At 45.3% G+C, this 21,649-nt stretch overlaps 1 protein-coding gene across 4 annotated transcripts in view; it reads left to right on the top strand.

The window, feature by feature from the left end:
- The window catches only part of atg4c (autophagy related 4C, cysteine peptidase), a 118,718-nt gene that overhangs the window by 84,174 nt on the left and 12,895 nt on the right, over nt 1-21,649 (top strand). For 3 of the 4 annotated variants that reach the window (XM_038794507.1, XM_038794505.1, XM_038794504.1), the window contains one exon: nt 5,102-5,180. The exons of the other annotated variant lie outside the window; for it this stretch is intronic. In XM_038794507.1, the coding sequence (XP_038650435.1) occupies nt 5,102-5,180 (79 nt within the window). The remainder of the gene's footprint in view (nt 1-5,101; nt 5,181-21,649) is intronic. 4 annotated transcript variants of the gene reach the window in all.

The raw sequence follows: 21,649 nt of genomic DNA, 5'->3' as shown, positions 1-21,649 counted from the left end.
AGGGGTTCACGGTTGGTGGTACCAGGCAATCCCATCGGTAGGAACGGCCGGAAAATCCTACCCAGGGTTGACGGTGCCAACTAAAACATGTCAACTGTCCAGGGACAGGTATAACGAATACCCTCAACAAACAAGCACAAGATACAAACACAGGGGAAGAGAGGGGTGAAAATAAAAAGTAAAAGTTAAGAGTTGTTGTTTCAGATGGTTGTTTCAAGCCAGGCTTTCAGGTTGCAATTTCTGCTTTCCAGTCTGTAATGGTTTTCACTGTAAATTCATTCATTCAGGTTCCCATTTATAAAATAAATTTAGAGTACCCAATTCTTTGTTTCCAATTAAGGGGCAATTTAGCGTGGCTAATTCACCTACCCTGCACATCCTTTTGGGTTGTGGCGGCGATATCCATGCAGACACTGGGAGAACGTGCAAACTCCACACGGACAGTGACCTGGGGCCGAGTTCAGACCTGGGGCCGAGTTCAGACCTGGGGCCGAGATTGAACCCGGGTCCTCGGCTCCATGAGGCTGCAGTGCTAACCACTGCCCTACTGTGCTGCCCTTTTCATTCAAGTTCTCTGTAGGTTCAGAAGTACAGTAGCTCACAGCATTCCCAGCAAAAGCAGGTCCTTGTCTCTCAGGGTCCAAGTCTTCAACTGTACTTTCCTTAGGTCTCTGGAAATAACCCCACTCAGACAGGATCCAATCACTATCTGTTATTGAAGAACATGGTCTTTTGGCCAATTCATTGGCCAACTCCAAACAGTCAAACTGCTTTGTATTGGGGTTTGCTGTATTGTTGTTGTTAGAATGAAAATCTGTTCTGGATAAAAATATTTTTTAAAAAAACAATCGAACCGAGATCCTCCCCATCTCTCGAGTGCCACAAAGTCTGAGTTCTGCTGTTCGAACACTAGCACCATATACTATGCTGGAACTTGTTGTATTCCTCATTCTCTCTGCTGCTTGACTTAAAGATACATGTCCATTCAGCATCCATGGATCAAAATTATAACAGCAAAGGGAAAATAAGAGGAAGAACCCTTACAATGTAACAATTGTAGATGTGGCATATAAGGCGACACCAAAGATCATGTTTTTGTATATACGCAGCATATAATTTGATTAGCTATGAAATGCTGTACTCACATTAGTAGTCGGCTTCATATTTTCACCTCAGAATTGCATGTTTCACTTGCCTTACACTGAGTTGGCACAGAAGATCAAGCAGGCAATACAGGCTGTGCCATGAAGAAGATGCGCGGATGTTTAAGATACCCCCACAGAGGGAAAACAGTGCCTGTCATGGCGAGTGATGAATAGAAATGGATCCTCTTACAATAAAATGATACATGAAGCTGCCTTCGGGTTAAACGTTATGACATTTACTAACTCATCAAATAACCGTGTTGCAGTGAGGGAATTCAGTTTTAGTTGCAAACTGGTGTCAGAATGGAAGAAGTGTTCATCTGTCCTGAAGAAAATGCCCAAGTCCAAATGTGCCATCAGAACAGGAGCCAGCCACTGGCCTGATCTTGAGAAGTATGAATTGGAATGGGTCCTAGAAAATAGTCAGGGTCCCAGGTTTGATTCCCCGCTGGGTCATTGTCTGTGCGGAGTCTGCATGTTCTCCCCGTGTCTGCGTGGGTTTCCTCCGGATGCTCTGGTTTCCTCCCACAGTCCAAAGACGTGCAGGTTAGGTGGATTGGTCATGATAAATTGTCCTTAGTGACCAAAAAAAAGGTGAGGAGGGGTTATTGGGTTACAGGGATAGGGTGGAAGTGAGGGCTTAAGTGGGCCGGTGCAGACATGATGGGCGAATGGCCTCCTTCTACACTGTATGTTCTATGTTCGTCACCAGAAATGTGATGTGTACATACACACTTAATTGGGCTAAATCAAACCCCCAAGTCCAGCAAAAGGTTTCAGACCTACAGCTAGTTGGTGTAGCTGCATTATAGAACAAAACATTCTGGTGTTGCGGCAGAAGACCAAGATTGCTCAGAGAATACCAAAAGACCTTGATGTCAAAATTACCAATTTTCAGCTAGGCAAAAACCCTTTATATCGCATCAGCAACTTGGATGAAAAGCCAATGAATTTTAATGCGTCCAGTAGCCAAACTGTGGAGTGGAAAGGTTCAAAAGCAGTTCCAGTGAAAATGACAGGACATGAGTAGACTAGATTCATGGTGGTATTAGCCCAATGATGCCATAGCTGAAGTGATTCAGAATAGTTTTACATCTGATTCATTCAGAAACTATGGAAATAAAAATCAGGAGAGATGTGAATCAGGTTTTGCATCAGATGCTGAAGACAATAAATTTGGCAGTGTTTTGATTGTGGTTAACGGTATCTTTGTACAATAAATTCAACAAACAATGCTACTTTAATACGAATTACTGGTGTTTCTTCAAATTTTAAAATGGCAATCACCTACACCAACATCAGCAGTGCACATATTATGCTTAGCAAATAAGTTAACCCTGTTTTGGGAAGATCTTTAGAAACTTCAAAGGTTGACTTTTCATAGAATTCCTAGAGCACAGGAGAAGGCCATCTGGCCCATTGAGTCTGCCCTGTCCCTCCAAAAGGGCAGCCCACCTAGGCCCAATCTCCTGCCCTATTCCTGAGGAGCAATTTAGCATGGCCAATCCACCGAACGTGCACATCATTCGACTGTGGGAGGAAGCCGGAGCATCTGGAGGAAACCCATGCAGATGGAGAGAATGTACAAACCATACAGACAATCACCTGAGGTCGGAATTGAACCCGGGTTCCTAACACTGTGAGACAGCAGTGCCAACAACTGTGCTGCCCTCAATAATGTTTTTGCAGCACTAACTATGGTAGTAGGGTAGGTAAAAGGGAGCCAGGAGATGCAGTATTTGAATTTCCAAAAGGCATTTGATAATGTGCCACACAAAAGATTAATACACAAGACAAGGGCTCATGGAGTTGGGAGTGATATATTATACTTAGAGGATTGGTTACTGGACAAAAGTGGGGATAATGGACAGAGAGGGCAGCATGGTGGCACAGTGGTTAGCACTGCTGCCTCACATTGCTAGGGACCCAGGTTCAATTCCAACCTCGGGTGACAGTCTTTCTGGAGTTTGACTTTTTCCCCCATGTCTGCGTGGATTTCTTCGGGGTGCTCCAGTTTCCTCCCACCGTCCAAAGGTGTGCTAATTAGGTACATTGGCCATGCTAAATTGCCCCAAAGTGTCCAAAAGGTTAGATGGGGTTACAGGGAAAGGGCAGGGGATCGAGCTTAGGTAGGGTGATCTTTTGCAGGGTCAGTGCAGACTCGATGGGCCGAATGGGCTCATTCTGCACTGTAGGGATTCTATGTTCTATAAATGTGGCATTTTCAAGTTGGCAGATTGTGACAAATAGAGTGCCACCAGGATCAATGCTATAGGCCTCAACTATTTACAATCTATATTAATGACTTGGAAGAAGAGAGTAATATATTCGCTGACAGAAAGTATTGTATTTGCTGATTATAAAAGCTAAGTGGAATATAAGCTGTGACAAGCACAGAAAGAGTCTGCAACAGGATTTAGACAGGTTAAGTGAGTGGGCAGCAAGTTGGCAGATTAATACAATGAGAGGAACCGTGAGGTTATTTATTTACTTTGGTTGTTCAAAAGGAAAAGCAGAATTTAAAAAAAAAGGCTTGAAAAGGGCAGCACGGTGGCACAATAGTTAGCATTGCTGCCTCATGGCGCCGAGGTCCCAGGTTCGATCCCGGCTCTGGGTCACTGTCCGTGTGGAGTTTGCACATTCTCCCGTGTTTGCATGGATTTCGCCCCCACAACCAAAAGATGTGCAGGGTAGGTGAATTGGCCACGCTAAATTGCTCCTTAATTGGAAAAAATGAATTGGGTATTCTAAATTAAAAAAACATTTTTTTTTTTTTAAAAGGCTTGAAACTTGTAAACTGTTCAGAGAAACCTGGGTGTTCTCATACAAGAACACAAAATGTATGTATATATAGCGAGCAATAGGAAGGCAAATCGCATGTTGACCTTTTGGAGTGCACAAAGTAAATAAAGTATTTGTCCTTAGTGTCTAAAAGAGTTGGGTGGGGTTGCTGGGTTGCGGGGATCGGGTGGAGGTGCGGGCTTAAGTGGGGTGCTCTTTCCAAGGGCCGGTGCAGACTCGGGCTGAATCGCCTCTTTCTGCACTGTAAATTCTATGATTCGATGAAGTACCGCTACAATTGTCCAGAGCTTTGGTGAGACCACACCTAGATAACTGTTTGAGTTTTGATCTCCATATTTAAAAAAGGGATGTACTTGCATTGGAGATAGTATAGAAAACTTCACTAGATTGGTGTTGCCCTTCCTGTGGGACGTAGTCTGGTCTGTTGGTTCCTTTTTATGACTACGTAGCTGAGGTAGTCTTCAAAGTTTATGGAGGTAATTTGACTATGCGATGGTGAAAGATGGATAACAGCAGATCACCAACCTATTTTACATCTCCCAATTCCATCGAAGGCAATGGAAATAAATATCATGAGGTGCGAAACAGGTTGTTGATTCATTATTGCCTGTTTGACACCATCGCACAGTCCATATTGGTGGAGGGATCAATGACCAAGGGTCCTGGAATTAAGGTGAGGGGATGTGAGGAAAAATATTTTCACCCAGAGGGTGGTGGGAGTTTGGAGCTCGTTGCCTGAAAGGGTGGAGGAGGCAGGGGCCCTCATATCAGTTAAGAATATTTAGATGTGTACTTGCGATCTCAAGGCATTCAAGGCTATGGTCCAAGTGCTGGAAAATGGGATTAGAATAGTTAGGTGGTTGTTTTTGACCGGCACAGTGCGATGGGCTGAAGGGTCTTTTCTCCTGTAGGACTCCATGACTAATGTTACCCAATGTCCATGTTCTACCTCAGTGACTGAAAGGTAGCAATTTTTCCCATTAGAAGCGTCTGCAGATTGGTTGAGGGATGGGGGTCGGCTGGAAGAGGGCACTGTCACCAGGGCACTGTCACCTCTTTTCTGATATTAGAAAAAACTGTGTCTGGTAAACTTGGCATGTTTGGAAAAAGCAGAACCTCTCCTCACACACACTTTCACTTTTTTTTTTGAAAAGGGGATCTTGAGTCTTGAGTTTTGCGTTGGAATTATTGGTGGAAAGCCAAAACAGTCTTTCTACTTTGTGGGATTTCAAGGTTTGTGCATTTTACTTAATGTGATATTTTTCTGAAAATTCTCAGCAATATAATTATAAACTTTGTCCTTCTCATCTTTTATAAGACAGTAATTTTGAATTGTTCAATATTAGGATGTTGTCAGTGTTGGGGTTATGAGTAGATTAGGTTGTTAATATTAAATTTATATGAGTTGTGCTTTTGCTGATATACTATTTTCCCAACAGTATGAATTCTAGTATACTGAATAAACATAGTGACAACATTGAGACCATTCACTTCCTAAAACAGCAAAATATACCTCAATAATTTGCTTTTGTTTGAGTACTGTGAACTGGAAGGATGCTACCATTTGTCCTTGAGGAATAAGAGGATAGACTATTCAAATATAATTTCTGGCATGATATCATGTAAAAATGCCAATTTTTTTGTAATATATTTTGATGTGTATTGTATTATTATTTTCACAAACTTTAGTGCAGCATTCTTTTCCAAATTTGCCACAGTGATAAATAGCTGTTACAGATTTAATGCAACCCAAAAAGACTAATGTTAATACCTAATAGGCTGAAAATGAGTTTATTCACAAAGGGTGTACTCTTCCTTCAGCTCACTGACAACCATACTTATTAAATAGCAGTATCTTTCTGTTTAAGATTGAGAAAGGTATTAAATATTAATTGGTCCTCTCCACAACCATGTTGATCCTGATTTTTCTTTGGCATGAATTATTTGAAAAGTGGCTTTTGAATCAATTGACAATATTTTTCCAATTTGATCTCACCTGCCAAAAAATAAACGGTCAACAAATATATTAATCAGGAACAAAGTAAAACATTTTTAAAAAAATTCTTTGCCAATTAAGGGGCATTTTAACGTGGCCAATCCACCTGCCCAGCACATCTTTTAGGTTGCAGGGGTGAGACCCACACAGACACGGGGAGAATGTGCAAACTCCACATGGACAGCGACCCAGGGCTAGGATTGAACCCGGGTCCTTGGTGCTGTGAGGCAGCAGTGCCACCACTATGCCATCGTGCCGCCAAGAACAAAGTAAAATTAAATATATTTTTTTAATTGCAAAATCTAAAGAGTAGTAAAAAGATTGATGGGCTGCATGTAGGTAAAGGATATATGTTTTAATCTTGAATATTTTTAGAGTTAATTTTAGTATGGTTTAGCATTAATATCCTAATTAAACTATATTCATGTTTGGCCTACGAGCACTGGCAATCTAGCTCATGAATCTCAAACAATTTGTATTTGTCTCTACATTTCTTTCTCCCTGGTTTGTCCTTTCTGAACTTTCAGGTTTGTACAAAGTTGTCTCTAGTATTGTTTTTTTTTATAAATGTTTTTATTCAGTTTTCGTATTTTATATTGAACAAATTACAAATTGTTAGGAGAGAGAAACAAAAAAAAAACAAACAAAAACAAACACGCAAAAATTAACATACATATTTACAGGTAAGCATCTTCGTAGTAGTAACTGCGCCCCCCCCCCCCCCCTCAACATGTTTATTTAGCTTGGTTTTGGGCCTTAGCTAGCCATCGAACCCCCGTAACGAACCTGTAGCCCCCCCCCCCCCCCCCCCCCCCCCCCGCTACCTTCCCCCGACTATTCTTCCTCTTGTACATTGGCCACAAATAGGTCCCGGAACAGTTGCATGAATGGCTCCCACGTTCTGTGGAAGCCGTCGTCCGACCCTCGGATGGCAAATTTGATTTTCTCCATTTGGAGAGATTCCGAGAGGTCGGACGGACAGCCAGTCCGCAGCTCTGGGCGGTGCTGCTGACCGCCAGCCAAACAGGATTCTACGGCGGGCGATCAGGGAGGCAAAGGCAAGGGCGTCCGCCCTCCTCCCCAGGAATAGATCTGGCTGGTCTGAAACCCCGAAGACCGCCACTATCGGGCATGGCTCCACCCTCACCCCCACCACTTTGGACATAGCCTCGAAGAAGGCTGTCCAGTACTCCACAAGTCTGGGGCAAGACCAGAACATGTGGGCGTGGTTGGCCGGGCCTCTTTGGCACCGCTCACATCTGTCTTCCACCTCCGGGAAGAACCTACTCATACGGGTTCTTGTTAGGTGGGCTCTATGTACCACTTTTAGTTGCGTCAGGCTGAGCCTTGCGCACGTGGAGGTGGAGTTGACCCTATGCAGTGCTTCGCTCCAGAGTCCCCACCCTATCTCCATCCCCAGGTCGTCCTCCCATTTCCTCCTTGTTGCGTCCAGTACGGTGTCGTCCCTATCTACCAGTCGGTCATACATGTCACTACAGTTCCCTTTCTCTAGGATACTTGCGTCCAGTAGGTCTTCCAGTAGTGTCTGTCGTGGCGGTTGTGGGTACGTCCTTGTCTCCTTTCGTAGGAAGTTTTTGAGCTGCAGGTACCGTAGCTCGTTCCCCCCAGCTAGCTGAAATTTCTCTGTCAGTTCGTCCAATGTTGCGATCCTGTCGTCCGTGTATAGGTCCCTGACTGTCAATGTTCCCCCGTCCTGCCTCCACCTTTTGAAGGTGGCGTCGGTCAGTGCTGGTTTGAACCTATGGTTGTTGCAGATGGGAGCCCTGTTCGACATTTTGGTCAGGCCAAGTTGCTGCCGCAGTTGGTTCCAGGATTGGAGGGTGGCTGTCACCACTGGGCTGCTGGAGTATTTTTTGGGTGGGGATGGGAGTGCTGCCGTGGCGAGGGCCCGGAGGGAGGTTCCCATGCAGGAGGCCTCCTCCGCACGCACCCACTCAGCTTCTGGCTCCTGGATCCATCCCCTTACTCGCTCGGCTGTTGCTGCCCAGTGGTAGAATTGTAGATTCGGGAGGGCTAACCCTCCCCTGGTTTTTGTTTTTTGTAAGACCTTCTTTGGGATCCTAGCATTTTTACCCCCCCATACGAACGCCATGATGAGTTTGTCCAGCGCTTTGAAAAAGGCCTTGGGGATGTAGATCGGAATGGATCTAAACAGGAAGAGGAACCTGGGCAGTACGTTCATTTTGATCGTCTGAACTCTCCCCGCGAGGGAGAGCGGGAGTGTGTTCCATCTTTGCAGGTCCTTTTTAACTTCCTCCGTCAGGCTGGTGAGGTTCCATTTGTGGATCCCTTTCCAGTCATGGGCTATTTGGATCCCCAGGTAGCGGAATTTATGTCGGGCTTGTTTGAACGGCAGCCCCTTTAGTGCTGCCCCCCCCCCCCCCCCCCCTTTGCGGGTGTAATGGGAAGATCTCACTTTTGCTCATGTTGAGTTTGTAGCCCGAGAAGGCTCCAAACTCTTTCAGGAGCGCGATGATTCCGTCCATGCTGCTTTGTGGGTCCGAGAGATAGAGGAGCAGATCATCCGCATAGAGTGAGACTCTGTGCTCTCTACCTCCCCTTCGGATCCCCCTCCAATTTTTTGCTGCCCTGAGCGCGATTGCTAGCGGTTCAATTGCTAGTGCGAACAGCAGCGGGGACAGTGGGCATCCTTGTCTGGTGCCCCTGTGCAGCTGGAAGTATTGGGAGTTGGTATTGTTGGTCTGTACACTCGCCATAGGAGCGTTGTACAGGAGCTTTACCCAAGCGGTGAACCCTGTTCCAAGCCCGAACCGCTCCAGTACCTCTATGAGGTATTTCCACTCGACTCTGTCGAAGGCCTTTTCTGCGTCCAGGGAGACGATCACCTCTTGTGTTCTCTCCCCGGAGGGGGTCATTATCACGTTCAGCAGGCGCCTGATGTTCGCGGTCAGCTGTCTACCTTTGACAAAGCCCGTCTGGTCCTCTGTGACCACCTCAGGTACACAGTCTTCTAGCCTTTTGGCTAGGATTTTGGCCAGTATTTTGGCGTCTGCATTGTCTCTAGTATTGTTGCTTCATTAATAGATACATCTAGGGAAGCACGGTGGCGCAGTGGTTAGCACTGCTGCCTCACGGCGCCGAGGTCCAAGGTTCAATCCTGGCCCTGGGTCACTGTCCGTGTGGAGTTTGCACATTCTCCCCGTGTCTGCGTGGGTCTCACCCCCACAACCCAAAGATGTGCAGGGTAGGTGGATTGGCCACGCTAAATTGCCCCTTAATTGGAAAAATGAATTGGGTACTCTAAATTATTATTATTTTTAAATAAAAAATTAATAGATACATCTAAATCATAACACCATGGTTTGCTACTAACAGCAGCTTGTGATTTGCACAGATGAATGGAAACGTGTTTAAACTTTGTGTGCCTTTGTGTCTGAACCGAATTGGCCAACAAAGATGAAAACCGTGGGCGCTCGCTGTAATAACTCTCCCAATGGCTTAACAAGTTTATCTAGTCAGTAACTGAGCCACACACCAGGAATATTCCTGGTCTGATCCTGAGCTGTGTTAAATTAGCTAGTACAAGGGTGCTAAAATTGGCCTCTGTGCTCCTGGATTAAGGATGAGAAAATCATCCAAGCTGTAACTCATAGAAATGGGAATATTTAGATATAACTTGAAGGGACGATATAGCTTCCTTGTGTTTTCCCTGTAATAAAATAGCCTGCTGATACTCATCCTCATTACATATGAATAATACCTGTTGAAGTGAATCACTAGAAGGTACCAACATCTTTGGAATTCCCAGCAAGGAGTTAAGGACATCAGAAAAGGATGACCAAAAATTGCAGAAAATTATTTTTAAAATTGCAGAATAGTACAATTTTAAAGATGTATTACTGTAATATTAGTGCAGATTCCGTGTTATAACAACACGAGAAATTGATTTCATAAATAATTTGTAGGCTTGTTGCAGGGAAAATGGCCATCAATGCAGTAGATTGCAAATATCCATCAGGTTTGTCCATGCTTTTCATCGAAGAAAACCTGCTAGCCCTACCCAGTCTTATCTAGACTTGACTCCAATCTCTCAATATGTGGCTGAATCATAATACTTCCTGAAGTGATCCCGCATGACATTCAGTCCTTACTGTGGAACACAATGATAAAAGAAGTGTTGACTGCACCTATCGGCAATCATTAGGATGAGACTCCAGTTATCCCAGCCAGGTCAACCTTGGGAAGTCCTCTTCACTAACCTATGGTGCTTATGCTTGGAGAACTGTCTGGTCAGGCAACTGGCTGACCATCATACTGTAAATCATATCTATCAGCAACCACCCCAAACTGCATTATCACTATCACCATCCCTGGGTATTTCCTGTTTCATCGAGCAAGATAGACTCACTGGGAGAACAGGAGGATATAGTTAACACAGTGGTATGCAGTTGGATAGGCTTACTAAAGACACCTGATGATCACCGCATATAAGCCCCCCCCCCCCCCCCCCCCCCCCCCCCCCACCCAATTGACACTATACTACTGCTACATATTGTTCTCGAAAGTTATGACTGTCAGACTGAGACTACTATGGAAACCAATGGACGAGACACAGGAACGCACAATAAGATAGAAATGAATTAAGGTTTATTTAGGTATACACAAGACTACGAAGCAAACAACTGCTCTTCCTGAAGGGCCACCCTCCCTGACCGGTACCCGGGTTGGGGATTTTATACTGAGAGGTTCCTCCTTGTTAAGGGGAAACTTTGCCCCAATTACTGGGGGAGTTCATACTCTGAGGTAAATGGGGGGAATCCTATTGAGCAAAGTAACTTTGTAACACCTACATCTCAGAAAGTAGTTTACTTCACCTCCCCAACCTGTCCACAGTAGTACCGGCAGGGTTGGCCACCACACAATCCGTGTAAAGGCATAAACCTCATCTTCTCAGTGATGACACTTGCCATTCTGTACTGTAACACTCCTGCTGTATTAAGTGATGCAGCCTAAGGATGCGTTTAGCAGTCCAAAACTGGATATTTGTGACTTATGGTGATCAATAAGCAGGAGCAGAATTATGATTACAATCTGCAACATCCTGGCCCTACACATCCCTCACTCCTCCCATTAACTTCCCATTTGGAGACCAACCCTTGTTCAATCAGGAGTGTATAAGGATATATCAGGAGCTCTATCATTTTGTCGATTCCAAAAGTATGTACCATGACTTGTACCACGAAGAAAGACAAGAACAGGAGTATAATATGAGCATCAGCCTTTCCAAGTTCCACTCCAGGTCACATAGCGTCCGGTCTTGATCAGATGTAGCCATCCCTTCATTCAGCCAATATTTCTGAATTTCTGACAACGCTATCAAACACCGTGGCCTGGGCCTCGGCTCCTCCCTCTGCGACTGGATCCTAAACTTCCTAACCCATAGGCCACAATCAGTAAGGATAGGCAACAACACCTCCTCCATGATCATCCTCAACACCAGTGCCCCACAAGGCTGTGTCCTCAGCCCCCTTCTATACTCCTTACACACCAATGACTGGCCAAATTCCGCTCCAACTCTATTTTCAAATTTGCTGATGACACCATTCTATTACACTCCTATTCATAAATGGTAGACAGGCTTTGGGGAGGTGAGTTATTCTCTAAAGAATTTCCAGCCTCTGACCTGCTCTTGCAGCCACAATATTTCTTTATTTTATTTTTACAAATATTTTTATTAAATTATCAAATATAAAAGTGACATACATATTAACAAAGAAGTACACATATTATAAATACAGAATTTTAAAAAGTGATTAACCAATACAATGGATCAAGAAACCCTGGTATCAAAACTAACCCCTTGTAACTCAACCTGTGTAACTCTCAAACATGTACAGGTTTTTATACATGTTAATTTTTGCGTGTTTATTTTTCTAATAATTTGTAATTTGTTGGATATAAAATATGAAAACTCAATAAAAAACATTTAAAAAAAAAAAACATGTACAGGTTTTTGAAGAATGAAATTAATGGCCACCATCTCTGATCGAACCTCCCCTTCGAGCCTCAAACGGCATACTTAATCTTTTCCAGATGTAAGAGGAGGGCTGGCATAATGGTATTGTCGCTGGACTAGTAAACCAGAGACCCAGGATAATGATCTGAGGACCCGGGTTTGAATCCCACCATGGCAGTTGTTGGAATTTAAACTCAATAAAATATCTGGAATTAAAAGTCTACCATGAAACCATTGTAAAAACCCATCTGGTTCACTAATGTCCTTTAGGGAAGGAAAAAACCTGCCATCCTTACCTGGTCTGGCACAGCAATGTGGTTGACTTTCAAATGCCCTCTGAAATGGTCTAGCAAGCCACTCAGTTGTATTCAACTGCTACAAAAACACAAAAAAGGAATGAAACCGGACAGGCGAACCAGGCACCGGAATGACAACCCTGCAAAGTCCTCCTTACTAACATCTGGGGGCTTGTGCCAAAGTTGGGTGAGCTGTCTCACAGACTAGTTAAGCAACAGCCTGACATAGTCATACTCACAGAATCATATCTTACAATGTCCAGATACCACTATCGCCATTCCTAGGTATGCCCTATTTCACTGACAGGACAGACCCAGCAGAGGTGGTGGCACAGTGGTATAGTTGGGAGGGGGTTACCCTGGGAGTCCTCAACATCGACTCTGGACCCCATGAAGTTTCATGGTATCAGGTTAAACATGGACAAAGAAACCTCCTGCTGATTACCATGGCGGTATCGGTAGAGGTGACCACCTTGTGGAGACAAAGTTCCAGATTCACATTGAGGATACCCTCCATCGTGTTGTGTGGCACTACGGCCGTGCTAAATGGGATAGATCTTCGAACAGATATAGCAACTCAAGATTTGGCATCCATGAAATGGCCATCAGCAGCAGCAGAATTGTACTTAACCACGTGGCTTGGCATATCCCCCACTCTACCATTGCCACCAAGTCAGAGGATCAACTCTGGTCAATGAAGACTGCAGGAGAGCATGCCAGGAGCAACATCAGACATACCGAAAAATGAGGTGTCGACCTGTGAAGCTACAACACAGGACTATTTGCATGCCAAACAGCATAAGCAGCAAGTAATAGACAGAGCTAAACGATTCCACAACGAACGCATCAGATCTAAGCTCTGTAGTCCTGCCACATCCAGCCGTGAATGGTGGACAATTAAACAACTCACTGGAGGAGGAGGCTCCACAAATATCCCCATCCTCAATGATTGAGGAGCCCAGCACATATGTGCAAAAGACAAGGCTGAGGCATTTGCAACAATCTTCAGCCAGAAGTGCTGAGTGGATGATCCATCCATGTCTCCTCCGGAGGTCCCCAGCATCACGGATGTCAGTCTTCAGCCAATACGATTCACTCCGTGTGATGTCAAGAAACGACTGAAGGCACTGGATACTGCAAAGGCTAAGGGCCCTGACAATATCCTGCCAATAGTACTGCCGACATGTGCTCCAGAACTATACCCCTAGCCAAGCTGCTCCAGTAGAGCTTCAACACTGATATCTACCGGGCAATGTGGAAAATTGCCCAGGTGTGACCTGTACACAAGTAACAGGACAAATCCAACACAGCCAATTACTGCCCTATCAGTCTACTCTCCATCATCAGCAAAGTGATGGAAGGAGTCTTCAACATTGCTATCAGGCGGCACTTACTCAGCAATAACCTGCTGGTGGATGTTCAGTTTGGATTCGGCCAGGGTCACTCAGTTACTGACCTCATTACGGCCTTGGTTCAAACATGGACAAAAGAGCTGAATTCGAGAGGTGAGATGAGAGTGACTGCCCTTGACATCAAGGCAGCATTTGACCAAGTATGACATCAAGGAGCCCGAGCAAAGCTGGAGTCAATTTGAATCAGGAGGAAAACTCTCTGCTGGTTGGAGTCATACCTGGCACGAAGGAAGCTGATTGTGGTGGTTGGAGGTCAATCATCTCAACTCCAGGGCATCACTGCAGGAGTTCCTCAGGATAATGTCCTAGGCCCAACCATCTTCAGCTGCTTCGTCAATGACCTCCGTTCTATCATAAGGTCAGAAGCGGGGATGTTTGCGGATGACTACATAATGTTCAGCACCATTCGCAACTCCTTGGATAATGAAGCAGTCCATGTCCAAATGCAGCAAGACCTGGACAATATCCAGACTTGGCTGACAAGTGGCAAGTTGCATTCACGCCACACAAGTGCCAGGCAATGACCATCTCCTACAGGAGGGGATCTAACTTCCCCATGACATTCAATGGCATTACCATTGCTGAATCAACAATCCTGGAGGTTACCATTGATCAAAAAATGGACTGGACTAGCCACATTAATAATGTGGCTACCAGGGCAGGTCAAAGGCTAGGAATCCTGCAGCGAGTCCTCCTGACCCCCCTAAAGCCTGTCCACAATCTACAAGGCACAAGTCAGGAGTGTAATGGAATACTCTCCACTTGCCTGGGCTGGTTTAGGACAGTGGGCTAGACAGCTGGTTTGTGATGCAGAACAAGGCCAGCAGCGCGGGTTCAATTCCCATATCAGCTGAGAATTCTGAAGTCTCCCCCTGTATACCCAAACAGGTGCCGGAATGAGGCGACTAGGGGCTTTTCACAGTAACTTCATTGCAGTGTTAATGTAAGCCCATTTGTGACAATAAAGATTTTTTTTTTATTGGATGAATGCAGCTCCAACAACACTCCAGAAGCTCGACACCATCTAGGACAAAGCAGTCCAGTTGATTGCTCCCCCTTCCACAAACATTCAAACCTTCTGCCACTGACTAACAGTGGCAGCTGTGTGCACCATCTGCAAGATGCACTGCAATAACTCACCAAGGTTCGTTAGACAACACCTTCCAAATCCACAACCATTACCATCTAGAAGGACAAGAGCAGTAGATACCTGGGAACCCCACTAAGTTATCACCACCCTGACTTGGAAATATATCACCTTTCCTTCACTGTCGCTGGGGAAACATCCTAGAACTCTCTCTCTAATAGCACATGCGCAGGGAAGGGGGGTCACCCCCGCCATCGTGAAGACTGGCGAAAGCGGAAGGAAAAGAGTGTCCCATGGCACAGGCCCGCCCGCTGATTGGTGGGCCCCGATCACGGGCCAGGCCACCGTGGGGGCGCCCCTCAGGGCCAAAATCCCCCGGAACCCCAAAGCCCGCCGGCGCCACCTGGTCCCGCCGGTAAGGTAGGTGGTTTGATCCGCGCTGGCGGGACCGGCATGACAGCGGCGGGACTTCGGCCCATTGCGGGCCGGAGAATCGCGGGGGGGGGGGGTGGGCGCCGACAGGTGGGATTCCCGCTCCTGCCGAATCTCTGGTGCTGGAGACTTCGGGACACGGCGGGGGCAGGATTGACGCCGGCCCCCGGCGATTCTCCGACCCTCCCGCCCCTGGTCTGTAGTATCTAGGAGTAGATCATCGGTGTCGAGGGAAACCTGGTGCTCCGCTCCCTCCTGGGTATTTACCTCCAACCATCTGGTGACATTAGCGCTGTCGAAAGAGGCACTATGGCCAGCACAAAGAGCAATGGAGAAAGGGGGCAGGCCTGTCTTAATGGAAAATATTCTGAGGAAGCCGTATTTGTTGGTCTCCAGGGCATTGTACATTAGACAAAACCCAGGAGGAAAATTTGGGGCCAAAACCAAATCTACCCAAGATTTCAAAAAAGGTAGTTCCACTCCACCCTATCAAATGTTTTTTCAGCATCCAAAGATACTATGACTTCAGATTCCCAAGCAGCAGGGGGGTGGGAAAAGGACAATTTTCAAGAGGCATTGGAGAATGATCGATAATTGTCTGCCTTCAATAAAGCCTGTCTGATCTTCTGATATTATAACTAGAAGACAGGGCTCCATTCGGGGTGGCAGGACTTTAGCCACGAGTTTAACGTCTGTGAATGAGTGAAATGGGTCGATATGGTCCACCCTCTACTGGGTCATTACCCTCTTTAAGGAGCACAGAGATTGTGGCTTGGGTGAGGGTCGAAGGTAGTGACCCCTTTGACAGTGAATCATTAAGCATGTCCGATAGTAGAGGTGCGAGCTGCTCGGAGAACCTCTTATAGAATTTGGTTGGGAAGTGTCAGGACTGGGGCCTTTGCCAGATTGTAACCGACCAATACATTTTGGTATTTCTTCTGGGCATAAGGGGGATTCCAGTTCCCGCTTCTTGCCTTAATGAAATGAAATGAAAATCGCTTAGTCACGAGTAGGCTCCAATGAAGTTACTGTGAAAAGCCCCTAGTCGCCACATTCCGGCGCCTGTCCGGGGAGGCTGATACGGGAATCAAACTGTGCTGCTGGTCTGCTTTAAAAGCCAGCGATTTAGCCCAGTGAGCTAAATCAGCCCCTATGGTGGGGATGCATATACGATCTAGAAACCTCTTCATATCTGAAGTGTCTGGAGGAGGCTCTGACTCCTATAGCTCATGGTAATACGAACTGAAAGCTGGAGAGGGGCTGATAATAAGTTGCCTTCCTTATTCTGAATCAGAGAGATTTCTCGACAGGCAGTCTGCTTCTTGAGTTAATGCATGAGAAGACGGCCTGCCTTCTCCCCATGCTCATAGAAGGTGCTCCTGGAACGTCGGAACTGATGCACAGCTTTATTCATAGGTATCAACTCAAATTGAATATATAAATTTTTTCTATGCATCAGTAGATCCGGCATTGGGGCAGTTGAATATTGGCAGTCAACCTCCAAAATGGAGTCCACTAGCCTTTGTCGTTCCGCTCTCTCCATTTTCTTGATGTGAGTTTTATATGAAACCATTTCCCCCCTTTACAATGTTTTGTTGAGCTTAATAAAGTCTGCTAAACGCTCATCAGACAGCAAAGTGGTATCTAGTCTCCAGGGTGGGCGTTCGAGAGGGCCAGAATCAAAGCGAAAATCAACAAACTAAGGAGCATGATCTGAGCATAATTACCGAGTATTCGGCTGCTATCACTAGGTGGGGGAGGGACTTGACAGCAGTAAAAAAAAAATCAATTTGGGAGTAGGCACAGTGAACATGTGGGAAAAAAGGAAAATACTTTCTTGTTTGGATGCATAAAACGCCATGGGTCGGTCCCCCACCCCACCACACACGATCTATTCCATTAAAGAGGCCCGTGCCTGGATATCCCAGATTGGGTCAGGGATTTTGGCATGGAACGGTCCAATTTGGGGTTCAAGTGGGCAGCTCGGTAGCACAGTGATTAGCACTGTTGCTTCCCAGCTCCAGGGTCCCAGGTTTGATTCCCGGCTTGGGTCACTGTCTGTGCGGAGTCTGCATGTTCTCCCTGTGTCTGCATGGGTTTCTTCCGGGTGCTTCGGTTTCCTCCCATAGTCCAAAGACATGCAGGTTAGGTGGATTGGCCATGCTAAATTGCCCTAAGCGTCCAAAAAAAAGTTAGGTGGGATTGCTGGGTTACGGGAATAGGGTGGAGGTGTGGTCTTAAGTAGGGTGCTCTTTACAAGGGCTGGTACAAACTCGATGGGTCGAATGGCCTCCGTCTGCACAATTCTAAAAAAAACAGTTTAGGTCACCTCCCAGGATCATCCGATCTGAGTCTTAAGTCAGGGAGGTGGTTCACCAGGGAGTTTATAAAATTTGGGTTTTAGAATTTAGACCCTTCAGATGAGCAAAAACCCTTGCCTGTATCACTGGTCCATTCAAACCCCTCACATTCCAAGATATAAGGCGGAAAAGATATCCCCCACCGCCTTTCACACCAGGAACCCTATTAAGCCAAGATGAAGAGATCCCAGCAGGAAAGCGGCCAGGCCTGGTCCAAAGACCGACAATCACAGAATAATGGACACATCGAACAACTAACTTTAACACCCTACCTCCCGTTCTCCCCAACCCAACAACCTCAACAGTAATATGAAATCTATACAGAACATCCCATACCAGCCTCCCTGAACAGGCGCCAGAATGTGGCGACTAGGGGCTTTTCACAGTAACTTCATTTGAAGCCTACTTGTGACAATAAGCGATTTCCATTTCATTTCATTTCAACATAAACTTAACAGAACTATATTTTATGCTCCTATTCCAGGATGTTTGCAGTCTACCCACTTTCGGCGGCGTCCCGTCCTCCCCCCCCCCCCCCCCCCCCCCCCCCAGCTAATCTCATCTATAGCTGGGAGGCTCTCCGCTTAATGATATATTCAAAAATTAGAAAAACTATTAATATAAAAAATTCAAGATGTAACAATACAGTGATAACAAAAGCACAACAAGAAAAATATGTAACTTGTAAAAAAAAAAAAACCCCAACAATAATTTCTTCATATAAACCAACAATATAAAAACTACTGAACTCCAAAACTTTCAACTTTATTAAACAAAGAGAGAATTAAACAGAGCTCAAACTGAACTTCTGGATAAACAAGTTTGCATCTTCTGGGGAATCCAAAAATAATCCCCCCGACAGGAACTCTGAGGTGGGCTAGGTATAATAAACTGAACTGAATACCCATGTTAAATAGAGTCAATTTAGGCCCCGTTGAAAGCTGCTCTCTTTGTCGGTTGGCACTGAAGTCTGTGGTACAGCCGAATCAAATAGCCGGTATCCCACTGTTTCCTGGCCCACAGAAGGACCTGTTCCTCCTTCTTAGAATTTTGAAATCTTCTAATAGTCGCACGTGGGGTTCTCCAGGACAAGTGCGATCCAGTCTTTGGGGGGGGGGGGGAGAGATTCCTTCGCCCACCATTTTGGGCAGCATGTTAGACACACATGTTAAGTTGGGGTATTGCCCTCCATCATCTCCGGCAAACCCACGAGGCGGGTATTCTGCCTTTGGGAGTTGTTTTTGAGGTCATTTAATTTGGCTTTTAAATATTTATTGTACCCCATTATAGAAGACAGGTCTTTCTATAGCACTGAAATACGATCACTATGATTGGAAAGGGCCTCCTTCGTATCTTTCACCGTGGCGCTATATGCCTCCATAATTCTATTCTTACCTACTAATTTATTCAATATCTGGGCCAGGGCCACATCCACCAATCTTTTTACGTCATTAGCCAGGTTTTGGTGATATTTCTTCAACTCAACGCTGCGATGCGGCTGATGCTGTTGGCCAATGGCCACGCGGCAAGGAAGGGAAGCTCGCCGCTGCCATTTTGCCACCTGTCGGTTTTTCTGATGGCCCGGAGTACGAGGAACATATACAGGCCCCCTCCTTTCAATTATTTTTGTTAGGCATGTTTTGTAGCCCTTTTATGCACACAGCGATTTGCAGGTTTTTAAAAGTTTGCACCATTACGCTGCAAAGGTTAACAAGGAGAGCCTCTAGGTGCTTGTGTCCTCTCTACATCCGCCACCAGAAGTCAGCCACAATATTCATATGGCTGGTCCAGTTATGTTCATGTTCAATGGTAACCACAAGAATGTTTTTTTTTAAATAAATTTAGATTAGCCAATTATTTTTTCCAATTAAGGGGCAATTTAGCGTGGCCAATCCACCTACTCTGCACATTTTTGGGTTGTGGGGGTGAAACCCACGCAGACACGGGGAGAACGTGCAAACTCCACACGGACAGTGACCCAGAGCCGGGATCGAACCTGGCACCTCAGCGCCGTGAGGCGGTTGTGCTAACCACTAGGCCACCGTGCTGCCCCCACAAGAATGTTGACAGTGGGACATTCATTGATCTTAATACCATTGAATGTCAAGGGAGATAGTTCGATTCTCTTTCGTTGGAGATGGTTGTTGCCTGGCACTTGTTTGTGCAAATGTTATTTGCCACTTATCAGCCCAAGCCTGAATGTTGACCAGGTTTTTTTACATCTGGACATGGACAGCGTCACTATCTGAGGAATCACAAATGGTGCTGCACATTGTGCAATCATCCACAAACATCCACGCTTCTGACCTTATGATGGATGGAAGACTAAAATTAAAGCTCATGAAATTTATGGTAAATTATTGATCTGGTTAGCAGATTGATTAGATTGTAGAAGAAAATAAATTATGCTCAATAGGTATAAAAAGTCAAAGTGAATAGTGTTGTCCCATAAGGACCTATGCTGGTGCCTCAACGTTTTGCAATGACTTGATCACACAATAGCCAACCATACGTTCAACAGAATATACTGGGAACACTCAGCAAGTCTGACAGCATCAGTGGAGAAAATAACAGAGTTAAAATTGCAGGTTGATGAACATTCATCATTGACCTAAAATGTTAACTCTATTCCTCTCTCTAATGATGCTGCCAGATCTGTGCATTTCCAGCAATTTTGGTTTCTATTTCAGATTTCCAGCATTACAATATATTGCTTTTGTAACTATACCTAAATTTGTCATTGACAAAAGTTTTGGTGGTATAATATGATGTGGAGCTGGAAGGTTAAAATCACAAAAGACGATGATTGATTAAGTGATTGGCCAGAACTATGGCAAATAGACTTCAATGCAGCTAAGTGTGAGGACATCCACTTCAGAGTGAGAAAGCATTGGTTTATGCATTGATGCTAAATCCCTTAATATTTCCCATCTCACTATATTTAATGTCATCCAATATTTCACACCACTCCAGCTTAAATACTATGCCTGTATCTTACTCGTCTTTCATGAACCTCTGAGTTCCTGGTCGTCATATCGGGGCGGGAACGCATGACATGCGCTGGGAAGTACCCAAGTAAAAATTTCATGGAAGTTGCCCAGGAAGTTCAAACTTCCATTGGAACCAGCCATTCCTGTACCAGCCTCCCTGAACAGGTGCCGACTAGGGTCTTTTCACAGTAACTTCATTTGAAGCCTACTTGTGACAATAAGCAATTTTCATTTCATTTTTCATTTCATTTGAGACTCTGATGGGTCCAACTTTGGATGGGTCCAACTGTCTTACAGCAATAGTTCCCAGAATAAGTTAGAAGAATTAAAACCATTCCAACTCCTAGGTAACTACTACTGGCCCAGTCTGAGCCACACAGGACCCACCCTCCATAAGACTGCTCCTCATTACTCTCTTCTAACTGCCCCTTCACCACCCGCCAACTATCCCCCCTCCCCACCCCACCCCATAACTGCTCTCCCCACCTTCAAACTAGCCATCCTCTCTCGACTCCCTCCACCTTTACTTCCCTCCCCACTCCCCCCAAATACCCTTCCCACTCTGCCAGCAACCACCAACTCTACTCACTGGCTACCCAATTATTCCCCCCACTGATTAGCCCCTGACCACTCAAAACCTCATGCATCATGCCCACTTACCTTATACACTTACCTTCTACCTGGCTTCTCAAAGTGGCTAGATCTTGCAACCTACCGGTTCATGGAAGCTCATGACATAAAAACGGAATAAGGGGGTGCCTTCCTTACCTTCTCAGCTGTCCTCGGGAATCCACTGCACTGCACTGCACGTTTCTCACCTGGTCCTAGTCGGAAGATCAGGGTAGAAAGGTGCGGCTGCATTTCAGGTTAAATAACTAAGAGCAGTGACAATGTGACTGTGATTACCACTCTACGGAAGTTAAGGATTCATTGGGAACCATGCCCATGTTTACCACCTCCACACAGAGGTCCATTTTTCGTCTGTAATCGTCCCTACTCTTTCCTTAGTTATCCTCTTTTATGTGTTTATAAAAAAAATTGGATTCTCCTTGATTTTACTTACTAACATGTTTCATGCCCTCTCTTTGTTTTGCAAATTCCTCTTTGTTTTCCACCTGCACTTTCTATGTT

The sequence above is a fragment of the Scyliorhinus canicula genome, chromosome 4 (genome assembly GCF_902713615.1).
Source record: "Scyliorhinus canicula chromosome 4, sScyCan1.1, whole genome shotgun sequence".
In the NCBI taxonomy this organism is placed as follows: Eukaryota; Metazoa; Chordata; class Chondrichthyes; order Carcharhiniformes; family Scyliorhinidae; genus Scyliorhinus; species Scyliorhinus canicula.
This window is presented reverse-complemented; position numbering and strand designations above follow the sequence as displayed.